Raw genomic sequence first — 19360 nt, 5'->3', positions numbered from 1 at the left:
AGTCCAAAGACATGCAGGTTAGGTTAACTGGTGACTCTAAATTGACCGTAGGTGTGAATGTGAGTGTGAATGGTTGTCTGTGTCTATGTGTCAGCCCTGTGATGACCTGGCGACTTGTCCAGGGTGTACCCCACCTTTTGCCCGTAGTCAGCTGGGATAGGCTCCAGCTTGCCTGCGACCCTGTAGAAGGATAAAGCGGCTAGAGATAATGAGATGAGATGATCTGTGGCAACCACAGTCACGGTACACAGACCAAGTACATGAAAAGTCCGTATTATAGGTGGAGGTCAGTAATTCAAAGTACAGCTCGAACAGGGATGATTTGAAAACAGGGAGGCTACGGAATTTATCTGGGGAAAAATATTTGCATACATAGTTCCATGGTTTAACAATCCTATTGAAGAATGAGGCCTGATAAGTTGAGGTTCTGCAGTGTGCAGGTTTTAAAATTAATTTCAGATTTTGGGCCCTAGACCGGTCACGAGTTACAAAAGACACGTAGAGGTTTATGTTCAAATCTGTTTGGCCATTAATGCATTTATATACAAAGACTAAGTCTCTAATCTCCCTGTCATAAGTCAGAGGAAGCAAGTGCAGGCTTCTGAGTCTGTCTGAGTAAGTAGCATCCCCAATACGCTGTTGTAGTATCCAGCGTGTTGCACGTCGTTGGACTCTCTAACAGGCTTCTAAGGTTGACACTAGCAGGGGACCATACTTCAGACGCGCATCAGAGCTGTGACTTAACGAGCGACAAATATAAAGTCCTCCTCACTTGAATTTCCATCAGCAATGGACAGGATCTTTTTAGAAAGCCAAGCATCCGGTTAGCCTTGTTGACTATTGAGCAGACGTGCGAATCCCATTTTAAATTACTTGAAATAACCACGCCCAGGTCTTTTTCTTCGTCAACTTGTTGAAGGCACGTGCTGCCCAGGTGGTAGTCGTGAATGATTGGAGTTTTTTCCGCGTGACGGTCAATATTTTGCACTTGTTGGCATTATACTGCATGTTCGATTCACAACGCCACCCCTCGGCATTGGCTAGATCACGCTGTAATTGCTCGCTGTCTTCGGATGTCAGGATAGTGCGAAAAAGTTGTGTGTCGTCTGCATATAGAGCGACTCCAGTTTCTTTATCCACAACCTCGGGAAGATCGTTGATAAAAATAGTGAAAAGCACAGGACCGACCAGGCTGCCCTGAGGCACACCGGAGGTCACGGGCAGAGGCTTAGAGACCGCGCCGTCAATTACCATTCTTTGTGTTCTTCCCCCAAGATGATCTCCAAACCACTCTAGCAGACACCCATTGATACCGTACCATTTCAGCTTTTCGACCAGGATAGTATGGTCAACACAGTCAAAAGCTTTTGCGAAGTCCAGATATAAAACGTCCGATTGTTTGTTTTTGTCTAGAGCTTCACCGATTTTGTGAAGTACGGACAGAAGTCGTGTGACGCACGAGCGACTGCGCACAAAGCCATGCTGGAGTGATGTTATTAGTCGCGAGATGTGATCATAAAATCTGTTGCAAACACAGCGCTCCAAAACTTTACTTACAACTGGACGCAAAGAGATAGGGCTATAATTTGCAGCAGGTTCCTTTGAGTCCTTCTTGTGAACAGGAGTGACGTCGGCACATTTCCAGTTTGAAGGAAAGCGCCCAGTTTTTAAGGAGCGATTAAATAAATCACAAAGACTTGGAGCTATTTGTGAGCTACACTCCTTTAGAATACGAGCAGGAATTCCATCAGGACCGGTGGCTTTTATTACATCTAGATTTGATAGACAGTCACGCACTTCGTCGACGGTTAGCGTTATTTCAGCTATTTTTTTCCATCTTATCTCAAGGGACATGAATAACCACAAAACGCTTTGTCTGAGCTGGGAGAAGTGAAAACGGAACAGAAATAGTTGTTAAACATCTCCGCTTTATCCGCGGGCTTACTAGCGCTTTGACCGTTGTGAGTAATCACAGCGTCTGTATTTGAGCGATGGTGCAGAATTGCTTTGTGATAGCTCAAACAATTTTGGGTTGTCCCGAAAAGATCCTTCAATCCTCGCCAAACAGTCACGATGTTTACATTTAACTAGGGTCTTGAGATCGTTGCTAATATTTCGAAGTTTGTTTACGTTCGGACGTTTTGTTTGTGTTGTCCCCTCCTAGAACTGCCACCTTATTGTGGTGGAGGGGTTTGTGTGCTTGAATGATCCTAGGAGCTATGTTGTCGGGGGCATTATGCCCCTGTTAGGGTTTCCCAAGGCAGACAGGTCCTAGGTGACAGGCCAGACCAAGAGCAGTTCACCAAAAAACCCCTATGGAGAAAAAATCCAGGACCATGACGTCGCCCGGTAGGACGCAGCCGGGGCCCCACCCTGGAGCCAGGCCCGGGGTTGGGGCTCGTATGCGAGCGCTTGGTGGCCGGGCCTTTGCCCATGGGGCCCGGCCGGGCTCAGCCCGAAGAGGTGACGTGGGCCCGACCTCCTGTGGGTTCACCACCCACAGAGGTAGCAGTAGGGGTTTGGTGCAGTGTGGATTGGGTGGCAGTCGAAGGCAGGGGCCTCGACGACCTGATCCCCGGACACAGCGGCTGGCTGTTGGGACATGGAATGTCACTTCGCTGGGGGGGAAGGAGCCTGAGCTTGTGCGGGAGGTTGAGAGGTACCGGCTAGAGATAGTCGGGCTCACCTCCACGCACAGCTTGGGCTCTGGAACCCAGCTCCTCGAGAGGGGCTGGACTTTCCACTTCTCTGGAGTCGCCCGTGGTGAGCGGCGGCGGGCTGGTGTGGGCTTCCTTATAGCTCCCCAGCTCAGCCGCCATGTGTTGGAGTTTACCCCAGTGAACGAGAGGGTCGCCTCTCTGCGCCTTCGGATTGGGGAGAGGGCTCTTGCTGTTGTTTGTGCCTACGGGCCAAATAGCAGTATAGAGTATCCGGCCTTCTTGGAGTCCCTGGGAGAGGTACTGAGGGGTGCTCAGACTGGGGACTCCATTGTGCTACTGGGGGACTTCAATGCTCACGTGGGCGATGACAGTGACACCTGGAGGGGCGTGGTTGGGAGGAACGGCCTCCCCGATCTGAACCCGAGTGGTGTTTTGTTATTGGACTTCTGTGCTAGTCACAGTTTGTCCATAACGAACACCATGTTCGAGCATAGGGGTGTCCATAAGTGCACGTGGCACCAGGACACCTTAGGTCGGAGGTCGATGATCGACTTTGTAGTCGTGTCATCTGATCTCCGACCCTATGTCTTGGACACTCGGGTGAAGAGAGGGGCTGAGTTGTCAACTGATCACCACCTGGTGGTGAGTTGGATCCGCTGGCGGAGGAGGAAGCTGGACAGACCTGGCAGGCCCAAACGTATGGTGAGGGTCTGCTGGGAACGTCTGGCCGAGCACTCTGTTGGGGAGGTCTTTAACTCCCACCTCCGGGAGAGCTTTTCCCAGCTTCCGAGGGAGGCGGGGGACATTGAGTCTGAGTGGACCATGTTCTCTACCTCCATTGTGGATGCAGCTGTTCGGAGCTGTGGCCGCAAGGTCTCCGGTGCCTGTCGTGGCGGCAATCCCCGAACCCGGTGGTGGACACCGGAAGTAAGGGATGCCGTCAAGCTGAAGAAGGAGTCCTATCGGGCCATGTTGACCTCTGGGACTCCTGAGGCAGCCGACGGGTATCGGCAGGCCAGGCGCGCTGCAGCTCGGGCAGTTGCGGAGGCAAAAACTCGGAACTGGGAGGAGTTCGGGGAGGCCATGGAGAAGGACTATCGGTCGGCTTCGAAGAAATTCTGGCAGACCGTCCGGCGCCTCAGGAGGGGGAAGCAGTACTCTGCCAACACTGTTTACAGTGCGGGTGGGGAGCTGTTGACCTCGACTGGGGACATTGTCGGGCGGTGGAAGGAATACTTTGAGGATCTCCTCAATCCCACCGTCATGTCTTCCACTGAGGAGACTGAGGCTGATGACTCAGAGGTGGACTCGTCCATTACCCAAGCCGAAGTCACTGAGGTGGTTTGCAAGCTCCTCGGTGGCAAGGCACCGGGGGTGGATGAGATCCGCCCTGAGTATCTCAAGTCTCTGGATGTTGTGGGGCTGTCTTGGTTGACACGCCTTTGCAACATCGCGTGGCGGTCGGGGACAGTGCCTCTGGAGTGGCAGACTGGGGTGGTGGTCCCTCTTTTTAAGAAAGGGGACCGGAGAGTGTGCTCCAATTACAGGGGAATCACACTTCTCAGCCTCCCAGGGAAAGTTTACTCCAGGGTACTGGAGAGGAGAATTCGACCAATAGTCGAACCTCAGATCCAGGAGGAACAATGCGGTTTTCGTCCTGGTCGCGGAACACTGGACCAGCTCTATACCCTTCATAGGGTGCTCGAGGGTTCATGGGAGTTTGCCCAACCAGTCCACATGTGCTTTGTGGATCTGGAGAAGGCATTCGACCGTGTCCCCCGTGGTATTCTGTGGGGGGTGCTTCGGGAGTATGGGGTTCGGGGCTCTTTGCTAAGGGCTGTCCGGTCCCTGTATGAACAGAGCAGGAGTCTGGTTCGCATTGCCGGCAGTAAGTCAGACCTGTTCCCAGTGCATGTTGGACTCCGTCAGGGCTGCCCGTTGTCACCGGTTCTGTTCATAATTTTTATGGACAGAATTTCTAGGCGCAGCCAGGGGCCGGAAGGAATCCTGTTTGGGAACCACAGGATTTCATCTCTGCTTTTTGCGGATGATGTTGTCCTGTTGGCTTCTTCAAACCAGGACCTTCAGCATGCACTGGGGCGGTTTGCAGTCGAGTGTGAAGCGGCTGGGATGAGAATCAGCACCTCCAAGTCCGAGGCCATGGTTCTCGACCGGAAAAGGGTGGCTTGCCCTCTCCAGGTTGGTGGAGAAGTCCTGCCTCAAGTGGAGGAGTTTAAGTATCTCGGGATCTTGTTCACGAGTGAGGGAAGGATGGAGCGTGAGATCGACAGGCGGATCGGTGCAGCCTCCGCAGTGATGCGGTCGCTTTACCGGTCCGTCGTGGTGAAGAAGGAGCTGAGCCAAAAGGCGAAGCTCTCAATTTACCAGTCGATCTACGTTCCGACTCTCACCTATGGTCATGAGCTTTGGGTAATGACAGAAAGAACAAGATCGCGGATACAAGCGGCTGAAATGAGTTTCCTTCGCAGGGTGGCTGGGCGCTCCCTTAGAGATAGGGTGAGAAGCACAGTCACTCGGGAGGAGCTCAGAGTAGAGCCGCTGCTCCTCCACATCGAGAGGAACCAGCTGAGGTGGCTCGGGCATCTTTTTCGGATGCCTCCTGGACGCCTCCCTGGGGAGGTGTTCCAGGCATGTCCCCCCGGGAGGAGGCCCCGGGGAAGACCCAGGACACGCTGGAGGGACTATGTCTCTCGGCTGGCCTGGGAACGCCTCGGTGTTCTTCCCGAGGAGCTGGCCGAGGTGTCTGGGGAAAGGGAAGTTTGGGCTTCCATGCTTAGACTGCTGCCTCCGCGACCCGGTCCTGGATAAGCGGAAGAAGACGAGACGAGACGAGACGTTTTGTTTTTCCTAAAGTTTTTTAGTGCTTGACATTTCTTCCGCATAAGATACCTGACCTCACCGTCAATCCAAGGCAGAGTGTTTGTATCGCGTATGATTTTAACTGGCACACACTCTTCTACCGCAGCTAGAAACAAATCTTTCCACTGAGTCCAGGAATTATCGACATCGTCCGATAGAGAGAATTCAAGTGAGACCAGTTCCAGGCGTCTTCTGAGATCATCAAAATCGGCTTTACTGTAGTCGTACGTCTTACGGCGCACAGTTTTGGATCGTGTAAATTTTAGTCTTATGAAGAACTCTATCAGATAGTGATCCGAGGGAAATCCGCTTTCAGCTGGAGTGTATGTTGTTACATCTTCAATAACCTCCGGAAAGTTACACAGCAACAGATCTAATTTGTTTCCCGCTATGTGAGTTGGTCCCTGAATGAACTGACGAAAGAAATTATCCTCCATAAGAGTACGAAATGCCTCGTCTACTGAAGATACGCCCGTGTTTGCTGGGGTAGATTCGTCCGGAGACCAGATGACAGAACGAAGATTGAAGTCTCCGACGAGAATAAAACAAGCTGTCTCGGGTGACTCTTGCAAAGAGAGGTTGAGCTCGTGTAGATCCTCAGGCCCCGGTTCAGGATGATAAAATGTATAAAGAATAACCGGTGAATTATGGTCCTTGTAGAGCTCGACGACTATGAACTCAGCATTGTCTCTCTCTAGTTCCTGCCAGCGTCGAGTCTTGATTTCGGGCTTAACTGCAATAAGTACGCCCCCGCCAGTTTTGTTTACTCTATCCTTGCGAAAGATGGTGTATCCTGTAAAAATCTCCGAAGATAAGACTGACTCATCCAGCCATGTTTCACTAATGCAAACCACGTCATACGAATTTCGGTAGACCAACTCTTGCAGAATGGCTAGTTGCATATTTTACGTGAAGGGTTCTCTTCGAGTGGAATGAGAGCCTTGACACTTCTAGCATTTAAATATAGCGCGTTTAAACCACGCTCAGAGTGAGCATTAGAAGGGCCAGGGTTGGGGCTCACATCTCCTCCGAGCAAAAGCACGCCACTAGCGAATAACTTGAGAGCACGAGATCTTGAATTGAGTGACAGTGAATCCAAAATGGCCGACTGACGGCGGAGAGCCAAAGCGAAGTAGGCTTCTGATCCATATGGCAAATAGGCAGCATGTGATGGGCTGCTAAATAAAACAGGACGTAGATGGCGTCTTTGCAGAGGGTTTCGCAGAGGTGTTTTACATCTGGCTAAAACTGTTAACGCACACAATGCAAGACAAAGCAGAGCTAGGAAACTGGTTTTCGGCATTTTTTTGTGTTCAGTGTAGAAACAGGAAGTTCTTCCCCTCTTCTTCTTGTACATTTTGTTGCGGTGCTTTTTACACATCCATGGTTTCCTCTGCTTGGCTCCCAGAGTGCTGATCTCGGAGCAGCCGTCATAAACACAGTGCTTCGGCACGCTCTCGTCGCATGGCTCGGCCGGGCTCGGGGCGCTCTCCCTCGGCTCGGCTGTGTCCAGCGCTTCGCTCCTCAGCTCCGCCGGGATGGGGTGTCGTATCCCGGCTCGTCCCATTGTTTTCAGGGCCAGCAGCTCCTCTCTCGAATAAGTGAGAAAACTGGCTCCTGGTTGCGTGTTGAAGTTAAAAATATCCATGGGATATGAAGAAAAACACGCTGTGTCTTCATAAGAAGAGGAGAAAAAAAAAAAAGAGGCTTAAAGAGCTAAAAACTACAGAGCTACTGGAGAGGCAGCCGTCTCACACAGCGCCCAAGGTCACATTTTCTTTGCATTTTACTTCACATGTATCAAGGGATCTGCGTGTCAGGGCTTGAGATCTTGGGACGCGTCAAACACATTGCATGTATATACAGCCCTGCTTAGCCGATTCCAGGTGTGTAGCTTCAGGGTATCTGCACATTTTTCATCTGCAAATTTAATGACTTAAGACCTTTTTAAGACCTCTAAGAATAAAAATGAAGACCACTACCACGGCAAAAATATGAAATCAACTACACTCTAGGCTGTTCAGTTTAACAAAGCACATTTGTATTTGAGCAACAGTGCAAATAGTCAGTGCATATTTACCAACATAAAGTGCATCTCAGGCAACGGCCTTCTCAATACCACAAAACAATACTGCTGTCAATAACGTACAAACAGTACGCAAACAAATGAAAGTGCAAATGACAAGTAAAACATAGAGTCCAAAAAATGGACAGAGTAAAAAATAAGGGAATAAGAGTCCAAAAAACAACAACATATTCTTGTCTTGCACAATTTTTACTGTTGATCCGTTAAGTATCTCAGTTCAGTAGCCTTCTTTTCAATGTCAGCATTTAGGACCACCAACTGCTCTCTCTTTTCCTTGGCTCGTCGTCTCAGGGTGTTTGTTATTAGTGTTGCCATTTTGGTGCCAGCAGAATTCTCTGCTGCTTCTGCCATGTGGTCAGCATCCTTTTGGAGACTCTCACATACACCTTCCAATGATCTCCTCTTCCTTTTGGGTTCCTCAAGTTCCTCCACCACGTTCTTTCTTTTGGTCATCTTTTTCCTTTTTACTTCTCTCTTCATCCAGGTGTGCTCTGTACCTGGTGCGTGCTGTGGCACAGTAACGGACCATCTCTTTGGTCAGAGGCACTTTGGTCACTCCTCCACGCACTCTGACATGGTCGCATATAAGCCTCTGTGCAATGATTGCTTCCTCGGTTATGTTGCAGGTCTCCACCTCTTTATTTGTTGAAAGCCCACATTCAACTTCAGCTTGCCCATGGGACAAGAGCAGCAAATTTTTGCAGAACGTCCAGAGGCCAGGATAAGACCCACTCACTTTCTGATGGAAAAATACATCAACTCTGGATTCCTCTGAAGGACATGAAGCCCAAACCTCTGGCCTCACTGTACAGGAGATTTTCAAACTGCTGAGATATTACATCACCTGTAATTTGCACATTCTGAGTCAGGGAACATTGCCCTGAAGATGGTGCTCACGTCTTTGTTGGACGTATAGGAGTGTGTCGGCTAACCGTTCGCAAAACCCACAGCATTTCGGCCTTCAGTGTAGTACATGGTTTTCCCCAAAGCGTTTTAGCGTATCGGGCCCGATCCGCTTGCTCTGCCTGCCAATACGCTTAGTCACTTTAGTTAAAATCCGATACGCTTACTGTAGATTTATACCGATACGTTAAATTTCCTACCCACAAGTAACTCGATACATAGGAGAGCAAATAACAGATCCATTTACATATCAATTGATATTTGTGTTAAACAAGCCGTCTTTTTTTCCAATGTTTGTGTTGATTCTGTCAAAGTAATATGTCCGCGTGGTGTGATGTAAACAAACTGTAATCTGTTGGCTGTCTCAAGATCACGTGTTCAAACTGTCCAATAAAAATATCGAAAGAAAACGTCAGACATCCCGGAAGTTTCCGATTCATTATAAGCGATCTCATTGGCTGCCGATGTTGTCCCCCACCAGACGGACAAAGCCGACTGATTTTAATAAGCGAGGAGAAGACTCGCTGGACAATTTGATCCACATCAGCATGGATGACAGCGAGATGGACTATGAGAGGGCTGCCCAACATTGGGCCAAGCAAAAGCCAAGGAGAATTAATCTGCTTTAAAGGAGGAGAAAACTTAATCCATTAGTTTGGGTTTGCAGAAAGATTATGTATTTATAAACACTCTCACAAAGCGAAGTTGTCCAAATGTGTCAAATACAGCATCATTTCAAATAATAATCATAAGCAGTTTTGGCAGTGTGATGTCACTGGGATCCATTTAACAAAAGAAGGCTCCGGATTATTCTTTTGTTAAAGGCTCACCGTGACCTCACACTGCCAAATACGCTTATCGTTATTATTATTCGAAATTATGCTATATTTGACACGTAACAAATTCTCCTCATGAATGTGTTAGTAAGTACTCATCATCAACGGGGCCTGTGTGGAGAGGGTCCCGGTGTTCAGGTTTCTCGGCATTGAGCTGGAGAACTACCTAACCTGGAGTGCCAACACCAAGGAGCTGCTGAAGAAGGCGCAGCAGAGACTGTACTTTCTGAGAATCCTCAGAAACAACTGTCTCCCCCAAAATCTGCTCCGGGCCTTCTATCACTGCTCCATAGAGAGTGCGCTCACGTACGGACCGTGTGTTTGGTACGGCAGCTGCACATCCTCAGAGAAGGCGGCGCTCCACAGGGTCGTTAGGGCAGCAGAGAAAACAATAGGCTGCCCCTCCCCACCCTGGAACAGATTTACACCTCCAGATGCCGCAGGAAAGCAACCGACATTTCAAAAGACTCTTCACACCCCGGTCATTGTCTCTCCCAGCTTTTGCCATCAGGCAAGAGATACAGAGCAATGAAAAGCAGGACAAAACGCCTAAAAACAGTTTTTATCCCAAAGCAATCATGGCTTTAAACTCAAATGTGCAATCTGTGCAAAATATATATGCATGCGTGTGTATACATTTTCTTATCAGTGTAATCTGTGTACATACAGAACCAAAACAATTCTGTTTATACTATTTTCAGTGCAATCCGTGTCCATATAGAACCATACAATAGATTTCTGTTTATATTCTGTTTATACCATTTTACCAGTGCAACTCTGGATACTTCACTATTTATTTTTATACTTTATTTGTTCTCCCTTTTTTCTTTCTATAACTCATAATGAGTCAACAGCACCTTCAGTTTCATTGTACCTTTGGAAAAGTGACGATGACAATAAAGACTTTCTCTCATCTCTTATACTTTTCATCCTCGAGCCAGTTATCGTTAAACCTGCATTTGCCCATCTTGCCGCGGCTCGTGTCTGAAATAGCCACTCAAACACTTCTTCGTCTATAAAATCATGCATGTCAACCCCTACGGATTTCCCGTATTCCCTACGGATTTTGGCATTTTAAAAATGGTACGGGCGTAGTGGTATTCAACTACGGATTTTTCTACATTTTCACCATAAAATTATTTTGATTTATTACCATCAAAAAAATTGTCATGAAATAGGAAAATGCATGGGAGCCGCCATTTTCTACATTTAGAATTACTCAACCGGTACTTCCGCTAGTACCAACAAGCCATTCCGAATGTCTGAGCATGCGCAATTGTGATTTTCCTGCACACCGAGCAGGAAATAACAGCACATGTAGCGTAACAATAGACAGGTCAAGAGGTCACGATGTCGGCACCACCGAAGAAAAAACTCAAAACATCTAAAACTGGAGGTCGCTTTCTTCCCGAATTCGATCCAGAATTTTGGACATGCCAGTGTGTAACATTGGTACAGCGGAGTCAGTTTTCAAAACTTTGGATGAAGTATTACAGTAAGTATGTTATGTCCATTTTAATGAATATAGAACAAATACATTTCTATTTGTATGAATAATTTCTGAAAGATAACTTTGTTTTAAAGATGCATGATGATCGTAATACTAATAAATGAGATGATCATTTAAAATCAAGAGATGAGAAAAAAATTAAATGCCTGATGTGATTATGTATTTGTAAATAGGCTTTAATATATGAATAAAAATAAATTCTTTAACTCTAATGTTATGCACAATTATCTCCTTTGTATGATTAATGTCTGAAGTATACATGTTAAAAAGTTGCATATCATTTAAGTATGTTATTTATGAGAAATAAATATTATCCCTTTTGTGTTATGTCTGAAATATTCCTTTTAATATAAGTTGCATGTAATTTGTTTTAAAAACATTTGTAATTATGTGGAATTAATATTTCCTTTCGTACTGATAATGTCTGAAATATTTTTTTAAAAGTTTGATATAAATTGAAAATGTTGATATATTTTTTCAGGAAGCAGGACATTCCTTGGACAAATTGTGTTGGCTTTGCCAGTGACGATTGCAGCGTCATGATTGGGAGAAAGAACTCTGTGCTGACAAGAATCCGAGAGAAACAGCCCAACATCTTCAACATCGGATGTATTTGCCACTTAGCAAATCTTTGTGTTGCTGCTGGAGTAAGAGTTGTCGATTCCTGTGGATGAACTCCTCATTGACATTTATTTCCACTTTGAACACAGGTGATTTTAGTTACACATGATAATTCATCATATTTATGTTCAGGCCAAAACAAAAAAGTGTTCTGTGTCAGATCACAAGGCATAAATAATTTAGTAGGTAATTGGTAGGGAAGAATACAACAATGTGCCGAGTGAACCCCAAATTATTGGATGATGTGAGAAGAGACACTAAATTTTGTTGAACTGATATAGGGTTAAGAAAACACTGACTGTTGTTTAATTGAGTGTTAACAGTACATATGGATGTACAGAAATAAACCAGTGCATATATTAGGCAAGATCTGATACATTTTTATTATGCATGAAATATTACTATGGATTTGGGATGGAAATTATGGATTTCTTTACCAGGGAGTACAGGTGAGAGCCGTGAGGGGTTGACATGTATGTCTATTTCTACGGCGTGCATACAGGCCTACAGGGAAACACTGCCCCCTAAATAGTGTGTGATGCCGGTGCTATAGGCACACGCTTCTTTAACTGTCTGGTTAGACAGGGACGTGCGCTGGTGAAATAGCATGAAAAATAGTCTCTCCGGACATTGATAACTTTCTTTCATTCCACCCAGATGAAATTTAATGCCACTCTTCGAAAATTACCGAAATTTAATACGTTTTAAGACCTTAAAAACTGTATATTTTATTTAAGACTTTTGAATACTTAAGGATCTGCGGAGACCCTGAGCTTATGAAATCTTTCTCCTACAGTAGCCAGTACTCTTCTAAATGAAGAAATGTATAAATACATAATAGTAATTAGAAAAAATATGATTTATGTAACAATAGATAGATGAGCATTGATACATGAATCCATGGGTTTAGAAGCTCCGGCGACAATTCCATATTTCAGTGCAAAATCGCGAGCTTAAACTTTGTCTACACAGACTGTGCACTGAACCCATGCGAGCTCTCTCAGCCTGCTGGCGGATCCGCACGTGACGTCACGAATCTGGCTCCAGACTCCCTTGGGATTTTTCCAGATGCGGTTTGTTATTTTATTTTTTTCTGCTGTAGACAGACGGCCTTGTGCAACATTACCCTTCTGGATGAGTGTGGAAAGGGACATACTTTCATGAAAAAAAAAAACACTAAATTGGTCCAGGATATGCACTTTCAGGCCTCGTGGTATTCCCATCACACATGAATTGAATATTCTCAGTGCCAGGATTGTGTTTATTGTGATGCCTGCAGGCACTTTGGCCTTCCAAACACCGAATCAGTTTTCACTTCTGATAGGGGCGATAAAAACTGGAAATAGGCAACGTTCAAAGATGGAGGCTTTGCGTCCCATGCCAAGTCTGAAGCACACACAAATGTTATGCTAGCCTGGAAAAATCTTGAGATGGAGGCCCACACACAAAACAAGACATATTTGATGACTAAATTGTCACAAGAGCAAACACAACAGATACAGGAAAACTGTGATTCTATTAAAAGTGTAGCTGAAGTTTTACTGTTAACTGCAACACCAAACACAGCACAAAGAGGTCACAGAGAGAGACAGTGGATTCAGGCAACAAGGGAAACTTCCTCGCTATATTAGAGGTTCTTAGTAACCACAACACAGCTGTGAAAAAGAAACTGAAAGCTGTTCATGCTAAATATACAAGCCACCAAATCCAAAATGAAATGTAGGACACATTTGCAGAAATGGTGCGCTCCACCATCATCAGTGAGGTCAAGGAAAGTCAAGTCTTTGCTCTGATGGCACATGAAACCAAAGATGTAAAAAAGAGAGAACAAATTTCTCTTCTTCTTCTTAGGTATTACTACAGGGGAGCTGTAAAAGAGAGCTTTTTGCACTTTGAAGCTGCAGAGCATCTTAATGCTTCAGGGTTGGCGAACAAAATAACACACACCCTTGAAAAATATGGGCTGGAATATAGGGACAATTTGATCGGACAAGCTTACGATGGAGCATCCGTCACGAGCAGCAAGAACACTGGAGTTCAGGCTCGTGTAAAGGAAGTGGCAAAGCAGGTCTTTTATGTACATTGTAATGCCCACTGCCTTAATCTAGTTCTTGTGGACACGGTTAAAGCTATCCCAGAAGGAGAGTGCTTCTCTTCTATTGTGCAAAGACTGGACACATTCACGTCTGGGTCCTATGTTCACACCAAATGGCTCAATACACAGAAAGAAATGTACAATGGGGCGCCAAGGGAGCTACAAAAGTTAAGTGACACACGGTGAGCCTGTCAACATGAGTCTTGTCAAACAATTCTTGATAGACTGCCTGCAATTATCAGCGTTTTAGAAGAAACAGTGGAAGAAAAGAATGGTGATGGGTCAGTTGATGCAAGAGGCCTGCTTGCCCAAATGGACCTCCAGTTTGTGGGGCTTCTAGTTGTAATGACTGGGCTTTTTGGGGAGGCAAGATGCCTCTCGGATGCCTTGCAGTCTCCTAATCTGGATTTAGGTTTAGCTGTTGATTTAGTTCAAGCTCTTGTACAGACTCTTCAAGACTGCAGGGCTGAAACATACTTTGAAGAGCTGTGGAAAGAAGTTCTCCATACAGCTGAACAGGGCAACATCGAGACTGATCCTGCACCCAAAAGAGAGAAAATACTGAGCAAAAGGCTTGATGGACATGCGGTCATGAGTCAGCTAGGTGGGGGTCCTGAGCAAAAGGACGGTTTTCGCACAGGGTTATTTTACCCAGTCCTTGACCATATGCTCAGTGAGATCAACACACTGTTTTCTCAACCCAACTGTCAAGTGATGAGGGGCGTTCCGGCGCCGAATCCCATAAACGCTACATTTTGTGATGAAGCAGCTCTGCTACCCTTTGCATCCATCAATGGAAGCAATATTGAAGACAGGAGACACGAGTTACATCAGCTAAAAAGAATCCTGGAGAGGAAAAGCCACGCAGGCCAAGAAAAACCATCTAGAATAGTTGAACTGACCAAATTCATTGAGCCCCAGCATGAGGTGTTTCATGAGGTCTTTAGATTGTGTAAAATGGCAGTCACCATCCCTGTGAGTGCAGCTGCCTGTGAAAGGAGCTTTTCAGTGCTGAAGCTGATTAAAACTGACTGAAGATCAACTATGGATGATGAAAGACTGAGCAACCTGGGTGCTGTGAGTGCGGAGTCCGAACGAGCCAAGTCCCCGGACATGGAGGAATTTGTAAATAGGTTTGCTTTAAGTCACATGAACCGGAGGATACGACTTTTGTCAGTTTGTTTGACACGAGTGTCTTCTGTAAAACTCAGTTTGGCTTCAGCAGCACAAGAATACAAGTTTGATTGACAGGAGTGTGTTCTGCAATACTGCGATTTGTAAATATCATTTGTAAATCAGTTTGCTTCGAATCACAGCAACACAAGAATTAAACTTTTGCAGAAGTGCCTTCTGTTATATATCTATAAGTACCTTCTCTTATTTATTATATATCAGTACATTTTAATTGTGTGAGCTTCATCAATTAAAAAGGCACAATTTTCACAACTGTTTAAGGTTTTTTTTTTTAATCAGCTTAGTAATACATTTAAAATATTATTATGCAGGTCTTCATGATGTAATTCTACATGGCAGTCACTGCCTGCCCAGATTAATGAGGGAGTGACCAAGAAACACCACGAGACCTACAGCGACTTGCCACACAGAAAAACAACAACAAGAAGAGATCAGTTTATGTGCCACCCCTGTGTGAACAATGATCTCAGTCTGGCCACCCCGAGAAAAACTGTCTGGCTCCGCCACTGACGAGTGGGGAGTTAAACTCTCGCGGGTACCAGAGGACCCGCCCCCCACTGTAACCCTAACTGTATAGGCGAGAGGCCGAGGGCTATAGAAGCGGAGATCGGCGCCACCCAATGCACCTTAAGGGCGTGGTTAGTACTGGGACGGGAGACTGCCTGGGAAGACCAGGTCCTGACACGGGAAGGACTCGGACTTTGATTCTAATTAACAGTGTCATTAATAATGATAATACTGAGTGTTATATTTATTTCTCTCATCTGTTGTGTGGGATATTAAACCATCAGCAGCTGAAGCTGAACAGAGAACAGCAGAGTGACCATGAACTTTAATCCGAGAGAGAGAGAGAGAGAGAGAGAGAGACTGAATCTCAGATGGGTCTCTACTAGACTTATAGTGCACGACACAGGGACAATAAACTCGTTTCTCCGGCGTCTACAGCGTGCATTTATAAAACACTATAGATTTATATTATTGTCGAATCAAGGAACTAAAAGTCTGAATCACGGTGAAAAACAAGCACCATCATGGATTCAAACAAAGATCGGCTAATGTCAAACTTAAAGCGTTCATTCTGAGGAGAATAAACATTCTTGTCTTTTCTAAACCACATTACTGACTGATCATTTATTACCAATTAAAACATTCCTGAATTATAAAACTGAGTGTAAAATATTTACATCTCGGGTTCATCAGGTTCGACAGATTTAGGGAGTCAAATTTACAGTAAATAGAAAATGTACATCAGAGTGACATGAAGACAGAGAGCCAGATGTGCTGAGCTTTTTCACTTCCCATGAAATTAGTAATAATTTATATCTGCTAGTGGCTATATTTATTACTGTATTAGATTATTTGAATTATTCAAAAATCAGCAGAAAGACGGTTACTATGGTCGGCTCCATTTAATTTTTTTTATTTAAAAGCCTATTTTTTCCTTCAATTCTTTGGCATTAACGTCTCATTTTAGTTTTCAAATTTTGTATTCCCGAGATCATTTCCACCATGTCACTGCTGCTCACACAGAGGGCAGTTAGTTTGAGTCTCAGGTGCAGTTTGTGGGATTCGTTACAGTGTTGTAGTAAATTTCACAGTGAGTTCAGACACATCGCAGTCGGATCAAGTCCCGTTTTGTGCTGCAGCTTCTCACATACGTCCATCTGACCCAAAGACTCTGTGACAAATCATCAGTGTGCAGTGAACAGAAACAATCTTCCTCCTCAGGACACTGATGATGAAGCTAAAACCTCTGCTTCAGTCTCACTATTAGAGAATGGGTCTTACTGAGGAGCAGGTCATGTGACTCTCAGAGAGATGATCTTACCCCAGTATCTCCAGTTTACAGTGAGGATTCTCCAGTACAGCAGAGAGACGCTTCACTCCTGAGTCTCCCAGATTATTACCGGACAGATTCAGGTATCTCAGGTGTGAGGGGTTTGATCTCAGAGCTGAACTCAGAGCAGCACAGCCTTCATCTGAGACACCACACCGCCGCAACCTGCAGAGACACAATGACACACACTTCATCAACAGATTTAATACTGACTTTAAAGATGATGAGTGTAGTGGTCTAACAAAGTCAAAACACTGTGGATGCTGTTTAGTTGTTACGCGCTTATCTCCAGAGGTGGACAGTAATGAAGTACATTTACTTGAGTTCTGTACTGAAGTCCACTTTTTGAGTATCGGTACTTTACTTAAGTATTTTTTTTGGAAACTTATGACTAACTTCACTACATTTGAAAGACAAATATCGTACTTTTTACTCCACTACATTTCTATCAGGGTCCTCGTTACTCGTTACTATGAAGCGGCTTTGAAAGTGGATGGTTTTTTCATTTCTTTTCTAAAACGTGATTGTTTATTCGCAGGTGACACTGAGACAGTCTATCAGTAATCACGAGGGTCACGTCACAGCCGTAGACTGGATAAAATCAAGTTCAGTGATTTCTCCACACCATTATTTGAACACGATCAGTTGATGGCAGAATGGAAGGAGGCGGTTCTTCTGGGGAATGAACGCACCCATGGCCATACCGAGAACCCATCTTTCAGTTTTCTGAAAGGAATAAAGAGTTGTTTCGTTTTAAATGTTTGCTTTGTTTACCTAAAACGAACCACATCACGGCCTACAAAAACTCGCTGTCCGACCTGCGGAAGCATATTGAGGTCTGTAAGCGTTTTATTCCAAGAGAAAGCTTGCAGTGAAGTTGTCTGTGCTTTTAGAGCGAGCGATAATGTTGCAATAGCTATGCAGTCTGGTTAGTCAAATGACTTTCTATGGATTTTCCCGCCAAGTTGCCGTAGCCTTGTCCACAGCTAATGTTAACTCATAGCTAGTTAACTTGGACACTGTTAGTTAGCATGTAAAAACAGAGTTACGCTAACATGAATAACGTTAACTTATCTGAAGTCCTTTCAGAAATATGTTTTAGCATAATCTTGCCAAATAAACAGCATGTAGAAATCTCTCTTTTCTAGTAACATTCGCAACCCAATATGATTTTGAGTTTGAAAAGCGTTTGCTAGCATGTCAGGTGGAGCGTCACTGACTAGCTAGCTTAACGTTAAACCACCATGATGCACAGCATGTGTTCATTTTGTGAATTCACAAAATAATCCAGTCGGTCGCTTCAGAGGTATGAGGTATTATCAGCGCTGTGACAATAATACAACAGTGCGTTGACAGAAAATGTACTTTTAATACTTAAGTATTTTTAAAAGCAAGTACTTCACTACTTTAACTTAAGTAAAAGTTTGACTGGAGAACTTTCACTTGTATCGGAGTCACATTTGACCAGTGGGATCTGTACTTTGACTCAAGTAATGAAGTCGGGTTCTTTGTCCACCTCTGGAAATTAGTAATAATTCAAGACCACTTTAGGATCTTAGTGAAAGAACTACGGAGGAAAACTGCATGGGTTTAATACTGCTTGTTCACTGGGCTGCTTCTGTTACACAGATCTGGCAACCCTGTTCATCGCAGATAGACAGACTGAAAGAAAACTCACGAACACAAACTTTCAACTGTCAGAATATCAACAAGTCAACAAAAGAATAGTTGATGTGGTTTGCAATTTATTTTCAGTTATTTTCTCTTTTTTATTCTTTTTTTCCACCTTTTCACTTTCCATGTCGCTGCTGCTTTGAAACCCTGCTGCTCACACACAGGGCAGTTAGTTTGTGTCTCAGGTGCAGTTTTTTTATTTATTTTGGGATTGCAGATTGTAATGCAGAAATTCATCAAACCAACAGCATCATCTCTTCTGCATTCCATACATTTTCAGTATTGATGAACTTTATACAGTTTGGGAGAGATTAAGCGTTTACATAAAAGGAGAATAAAGAGAGTGACGGGTAAGTCCAGGAGAGGTTAGAGAAGAGGAGATTAAATAAAATTACAGATTTGAAAGATATGAAGGGGTTCAACATACATGTGCATCTACAGTAAAGTTAAAGTTGCAGGAACTTTCCAGAATCGTTCACGTGACACCTCCACAAAGTCTGGTCGGATGGGTTTTACATATTTGACCCACTTTGTCCATCACTTAATAAACAGAGTTTTCTTGAGACGGAGAGAGAAAGTGATCCTTTCCATATTGTAAATCTCATTTACTCTATTTATCCAGTCTTGTATTGTAGGGGGTTCAGGGAGCAGCCGGCGTCTCGTAAGCGCTTTTTTGCAGGCACATATTAAAATACCAAACAAATATTCATCAGCGCACCTTGCCTGGAAGTCAACATGTCCTAAAAATAAAGGAAGAAACTGAAAGGGCAGGTCAGTATCAAACATCTTTCTGAATGCATTATGAATCTCTGCCCAGAATGGTTTGTTCACTGGGCCGTCCCAAAACATATGCCAATGGTCAGCTTCTTGAGACGCGTACTGTCTCCAACATTTAGCATCTCCTCCCGCCACACGTACTTTTTGCTTTGGTGTGATAAAAGAACGAATAAAACACATCCATCCAAACTCCCTCCACATCTGAGAGTTTGTACATTTCCACTGGAGTTCACACACGTTCAGCCAGACCTCGTCTGATATTGCAAGCTCTCTCTCTCTCTCTCTCT

General features: G+C 44.7%; 1 protein-coding gene across 10 annotated transcripts in view; it reads right to left on the bottom strand.

Moving 5' to 3' along the window:
• LOC132882239 (NACHT, LRR and PYD domains-containing protein 12-like) overlaps nucleotides 1–19360 on the bottom strand; it is a 1431284-nt gene that overhangs the window by 958761 nt on the left and 453163 nt on the right. For all 10 annotated transcript variants that reach the window (XM_060915509.1, XM_060915503.1, XM_060915511.1 and 7 more), the window contains one exon: nucleotides 16614–16787. In XM_060915509.1, coding sequence (XP_060771492.1) covers nucleotides 16614–16787 — 174 coding nt within the window. The remainder of the gene's footprint in view (nucleotides 1–16613; nucleotides 16788–19360) is intronic.

The sequence above is a fragment of the Neoarius graeffei genome, chromosome 2 (assembly GCF_027579695.1).
Source record: "Neoarius graeffei isolate fNeoGra1 chromosome 2, fNeoGra1.pri, whole genome shotgun sequence".
NCBI lineage: Eukaryota > Metazoa > Chordata > Actinopteri > Siluriformes > Ariidae > Neoarius > Neoarius graeffei.
Note: the sequence above shows the minus strand (reverse complement) of the source record. Positions and strands in the feature narration are given on the sequence as shown.